We start from the raw sequence: 5,837 nt of genomic DNA, 5'->3' as shown, positions 1-5,837 counted from the left end.
ATAGAATTTATACCCAGCCTCAAGTAGAGAAATGGAATATGGTGTGGAAAGTGGGGACCCTGTTTGAAGCTGAGCAGGAGAAGGTTCTCAAGCCCCTTCTGGAAAATGCTACTTTCTCTTTCTGGTGATTAGGTGCCAGATCGGGTGGGTTTTGGTTAGAGCCATAGAGAACTGGGCATAGGTACATTAAATTTCTCTTTATTTGAACTTCTCTACGCCTGCCTTGCCCTATCTCAGGAGAAGAAGAAAACGTCACAGTTGACACCTCAACGGGGCTTTAGTGAAAACGATGATGATGATGATGACGACTCATCTGAAACTGATTCTGATGATGATGATGATGATGAAGAGCACGGAGCCCCTCTGGAAGGGTGAGGAAAGGACACCCAAGCCAAGGAGGAAAACACTTGCTTCAAAACGCTGGACTGGGAGGATGTCAGTTAGAAGCAAAATTCCAGCATCTCTTTTGATCTCTATTTTTTTCAGATGTCTTAGAATGATGAGTTTTCATTCCATTGTGGCTTCACTGCCTCATCCAGTCCTGTGGTGTCACTTGCACTAACTGAAACATTTGTGTGCTCAGGGATTGCACGAAGTTTTATTGAGTAAATCTGAAAGATGGTTCCTGCCTTCAGGGGGCTCACTTTCTAGGAAAGAGAAAATAAATTTGTATACATACCAAAGCATTTCTTTTTAGCAAGGAAAACAACATACATGCACACAAGCATTTCTATTTTAGGCTCAGATCCTTTTTGAACAGGTAGAGAGGAGGAACTTCAGGAGCCCCACATTGAGGCAAAATGTTCCTGGATGGTGCTTATGTGAAAAATCTCCTCACCCTGTCTAGCCCTAGTTATAGGTTTTAATCAAAATGGATTCTAAGGCCCATCCATTTAAAATACAATTACTGGTTAAATGACAGCATAAGCAATCATAGAATTCTATCTAGTCATTAGAAAAGCTGAGGCAGCTCTCTCTGCACTGGTAAAGAACAAGCTCCAAGAGATACTGGGTTTTTTTGTTTGTTTGTTTGTTTTTTGAGACATAGTCTCACTTTGTTGCCTGGGCTAGAGTGCTGTGGCGTCAGCGTAGCTCACAGCAACCTCAAACTCCTGGACTCAAGCGAGCCTCCTGCCTCAGCCTCCCGAGTAGCTGGGACTACAGGCATACACCAGCACGCCCAGCTAATTTTTTTTCTATTTTTAGTTGCTCAGCTAATTTTTTTCTAGTTTTATTAGAGACGGGGTCTCGCTCTAGCTCAGGCTGGTCTTGAACTGAGCTCAAGCGATCCTCCCGCCTCGGCCTCCCAGAGTGGTAGGATTACAGGCGTGACCCAGCTGGTACTGTTAAATTGAGAAAAGGTGTAGAGGAGTGTTTACACTGTGCTACCATGTATGTAAAACAAATATTACATAGACTATCTCTGGAAGGATAAACTAGAGCTATTTATAATAGTGAAATTACGTTTCAGGGAGGAACTTGGAGGCAAGGAGACAGGTGGGAGATATAACTTTTCACTCTATGTATTTCATACCTTTATTTTTGTATCATGTGCATGCATCATTTATTAAATAAAGTTTTAGTAAAAATGAAAAATAGTTTATCTTTGGATTATCTACCTGCAGCCAGGCACTAAGTAAATTGAAGCAAATGTTCAATCCCAGACTGACTTCTCATGCTTCCTACTTTATTTCATGATCATACCCTATATCTATAAATTACAATCTGAGGAAATATAAATTTTAAGTCATCAATACATTTAATTTTTTTGTTAAGCAAGTCCCCCTGGAAGAACCATTTTTTTTTTTTTTTGGAGACAGGGTCACCGTGTCACCCAGGCTGGAGTGCAGTGGCTTGGTCATAGCAATCATAGTTCACAGCAGCCTCCAACTCCTGGGCTCAGCAATCCTCCCACCTCAGCTTCCTAAGTAGCTGGGACTACAGGCGCATGCCACCATGCCCAGATAAGTTTTATATATTTTTTGGTAAAGATGGAGTCTCACTACATTGGCCAGGCTGGTTTCAAACTCCTGGCCTCAAGCGATCTTCCCACCTCAGTCTCCCAAAGTGCTGGGATTATAGGTGTAAGCCACCGTGCCTGGCTGGAAGAACCTTACTAATAACCTTCCAACTCATTTATATACTTTGCCAATGATTATTACATTTTACTGAATAGTAATTAATGTTATGTGTTCTGCTTTTTTACTATATATATGTTCATGTATTGATACAAGTACTTTTTTTTTTTTGAGACAGGGTCTCACTTTGTTGCCCAAGTTGGAGTGCAGTTGTGTGATCATAGCTCACTGTAGCCCCAAACTCCTGGCCTCAAGCAATCCTCCCATCTCAGCCTCCGAAAGTGCTGGGATTATAGGCATGAACTACCCTGCCCAGCTCGATCCAAGTGCTTTTTAATAACTATGCAATGTTTAATTTGACATACCCAACCATTTTTCAAATGGATATTTCATTTGTTTCCAGTGTTTTACTTTTATAAATAATAGTGTTAACAACATCTCTGTAAAATTCCTGTTTTTCTTTGTGCAAATTATTTTCATGTCAGAAATTCAAATCTCTTATTACACTGTTTTTTGTCATCCCTTTCATTCAAAAAAAAATGTAAAACTATTTATGCTACATTTTAACATAAAAAAATTATGTTTTGGCCATGTGTGGTGGCTCACACGTATAATCCTAGCATTCTGGGAGGCCAAGGCGGGAGGATCGGTTGAGGTCAGGAGTTCAAGATCAGCCTGAGCAAGAGCAAGGCCCCGTCTCTACTAAAAATAGAAAAAATCAACTGGGTGTGGTGGCTCATGCCTATAGTCCCAGCTACTTGGGAGGCTGAGGCAGTAGGATTGTTTGAGCCCAGGAGTTTGAGGTTGCTGTGAGCTAGGCTGACACCACAGCACTCTAGCCCAGGCAACAAAGCATTCTTTTCTGTCTCACAAAAAAAAAATTATGTTTTAGATTTCTACACCTCTGTTCTTCAGAGTCAGAGATAATTGAGAGTTAATTATGATCAACTTTAAAGTTGTCCTGCAAGCCATCTGGAAAGACAGATGTGGGAGAAGCAGAAGCTAAGTTCAGGGTCATGTCCCTGTGGTGAGAGTGACACATGGGCTGAACCAGGACTCTGTCACTTCTGCTTTTCTCTGGCCACCTTGAACTTCCTTTCCCCAGGGCCTACGATCCCGCAGATTATGAGCATTTGCCAGTTTCTTCTGAGATTAAGGAACTCTTCCAGTACATCAGTAGGTGAGTACCAGGACCTGCCACCATACCCCACCATCCCTACCTTGCCCCACACCTTTCCTGCTTGGCTTGCGGGGATAGTGAGCATAGCTGCCTTTCAGACCTTTCCTACCTCTAGTCTGAAACAAGGCTATTCTCTTTAGATTTTTTTTTTTTAGCCTAAATAGTAAACTAACTTTCTTTGAGTGTCTCCACCTTCCCTTGGCAATATCTCCTAGGTACACACCTCAGTTGATTGACCTGGAGCACAAACTGAAACCCTTCATTCCTGATTTTATCCCAGCTGTTGGGGATATTGATGCATTCTTAAAGGTATAGTCAGTACATCCTAAAAGTAATCCTTAAGTGTTCCTTCTGACCCACCATTACTCTCAGTTCCACTAATTTCTTTGACTAGCATTGGCTACATTGATTTATATTTGTTCTTCAACTGCATTCAAGTTCTTAACCTTTCTCTCTATTCAGAGTTATACTCATTGTTAAGTAATACTTTAATACTTTATTATTTTATATATTAAAATTTTGTCAGATATTTGCCTCCTAATTATCCATGACTTAAAGTTTATCTTTAAGCTCCCACAGATCACATGTTTTTCTAGCTAGTATTTAGTGCAGCATAATAAACACGCATGCTTCTTATTGCTGGTAACAATGATGAACCAGAAGAGTTCTTCCTCTTCAGCTTATTGAAAGCAGCAGGTGCAGCCTTGTTACGGCTTTTCCATTTTCTTTCTGCTTTCTTACCTTTTTCTTACCCAGGTCCCACGTCCTGATGGAAAGCCTGACAACCTTGGTCTGTTGGTATTGGATGAACCTTCTACAAAGCAGTCAGACCCTACAGTGCTCTCACTCTGGTTAACAGAAAACTCCAAGCAACACAACGTCACAGTAAGATACTAGCGAGTGCAGCTCCTGGCTGGAGAGGGCCAAGAGCGGAGGCTTTGCCAGCCTTTATGCACTTGACTTACTGCCTACCTAAAGGGATGACTGTGGCTTTGGGTCAGCCCTAATTTTTTAATGACAGCTTTATTGAGATATAATTTACATACCATAAAATTTGCCCTTTGAAATTATACAATTCTTTGGTATTTAGTATATTCACAAAGTTGTGCAGCCATCACCACTACCTAATGTAGAATATTAGGAAATATTCTAAATATTGGAAAGAAACCCCATACCCATTACTGGCCACTCCTCGCTCCCCCACCTCCTTCTAGACCCTGGTAACCACTCCATTCCTTTTTATGGCTGAATAATACTCCACTGAATGGATATACCACATTTTGTTTATCTGTTCACCAGTTGTTTCCACTTTTATTAATAATGCTGCTTTGAACATTTGTGTCCAAGTTTGTGTGTGTGTGTATATATATATGCAATCCACGTTTCTTAGAGAGATATATATATGCACACACATATGTGGGAGTAGAATTGCCGGGTCATGTGTAACTCTATGTTTAACCACTTGAGGAACTGCCAAACTGTTTTTCCAAAGTGGCCGCACCATTTTACAATCCCACCAGCAATGAATGAAAGTTCCAGTTTCTCCACATCTTCACTAACACTTGGTATTGTGTCTTTTTGGTTCTAGCCATCCTAGTAGGTGTGAAATGGTATTTCACTATGGTCGGTCCTGCCCTGTTGACCTGCCCTTGCTCATGCTGCAGCAGATTTCATCAGGGTTTCCTGCCCCTTTATTGGCTGCTGTCAGGCTTCCCTTTCATGAGCTTCCTTGTGTGTAAAAGAGCAGCAATTTGATGGGCCGCTCTGTAAGAATAAGAGCACTACTTCACCGCCATCAGCCAGGCTTTCTACTTATTTTTCTAGCAACATATGAAAGTAAAGAGCCTGGAAGATGCAGAAAAGAATCCCAAAGCCATTGACATGTGGATTGAAAGCATCTCTGAGTTACACCGTTCTAAGCCGCCTGCAACTGTGCACTACACCAGGTAAGAGATACCACATTCTTTATGGCAGTCATCCGTAGTCACCCTCGCCACCTGTGAACTATTGCTCCTGAGCAGAGGCCCAGAGACTAGGGACATATTTGATCAACCTGAGGGCCTATGGATCCTGGCAGCTGCTGGCTCAGGTCACTGACATACTCTGGTATCATTACTGGGCCAAACCCCAGGCCCTGGGTAAGTTTGGTTTGCTCCGTTTAGGTGCTCCTGAAATCTTAATGTGCCAGAATGAAGACCTCTCCTTCATCCTAGAATATCCTGGTCCAGAGGCTGCTGATGTCCAGTCTACGTTTCTTGTTCATATTTACCTCTGTACTTTCAGGCCCATGCCCGACATTGACACGCTGATGCAGGAATGGTCCCCAGAGTTTGAAGAGCTTTTGGGCAAGGTAAGTGGAAGGTAGCAAGAGGTAGGAAAGTATGGCATTCACTCTAGGGCCTGTGATTTCTCTCTTTCTATATCATCATCATCATCATGATTATCATCATCAATTTCTTAATGATAATACATGAAACCCATGTATATGTGTGAATTTGGTATATAAGGAATGTAGTTTTTTAAATGATTCACAATAGAATGAGGTTGCAATGAGACAGTTGACTCCATTTGGAAAAAAA

At 41.6% G+C, this 5,837-nt stretch overlaps 1 protein-coding gene across 1 annotated transcript in view; it reads left to right on the top strand.

Annotated features, from left to right (window-relative positions):
- The first annotated feature begins 38 nt into the window (after nt 1-38).
- Nucleotides 39-5,837, top strand: part of IFT46 (intraflagellar transport 46) — an 8,984-nt gene continuing 3,185 nt past the window's right edge. Inside the window, exons 1-7 of the mRNA XM_012655388.1 lie at nt 39-83; nt 238-371; nt 3,184-3,258; nt 3,474-3,567; nt 4,015-4,143; nt 5,083-5,204; nt 5,542-5,608. Coding sequence (XP_012510842.1) covers nt 39-83; nt 238-371; nt 3,184-3,258; nt 3,474-3,567; nt 4,015-4,143; nt 5,083-5,204; nt 5,542-5,608 — 666 coding nt within the window. The remainder of the gene's footprint in view (nt 84-237; nt 372-3,183; nt 3,259-3,473; nt 3,568-4,014; nt 4,144-5,082; nt 5,205-5,541; nt 5,609-5,837) is intronic.

Source organism: Propithecus coquereli, unplaced genomic scaffold, assembly GCF_000956105.1.
Source record: "Propithecus coquereli isolate 6110/MARCELLA unplaced genomic scaffold, Pcoq_1.0 Scaffold477, whole genome shotgun sequence".
Taxonomy (NCBI): domain Eukaryota; kingdom Metazoa; phylum Chordata; class Mammalia; order Primates; family Indriidae; genus Propithecus; species Propithecus coquereli.
The sequence above is the reverse complement of the archived record's forward strand: the minus strand, read 5'-3'. Positions and strand labels throughout refer to the sequence as shown.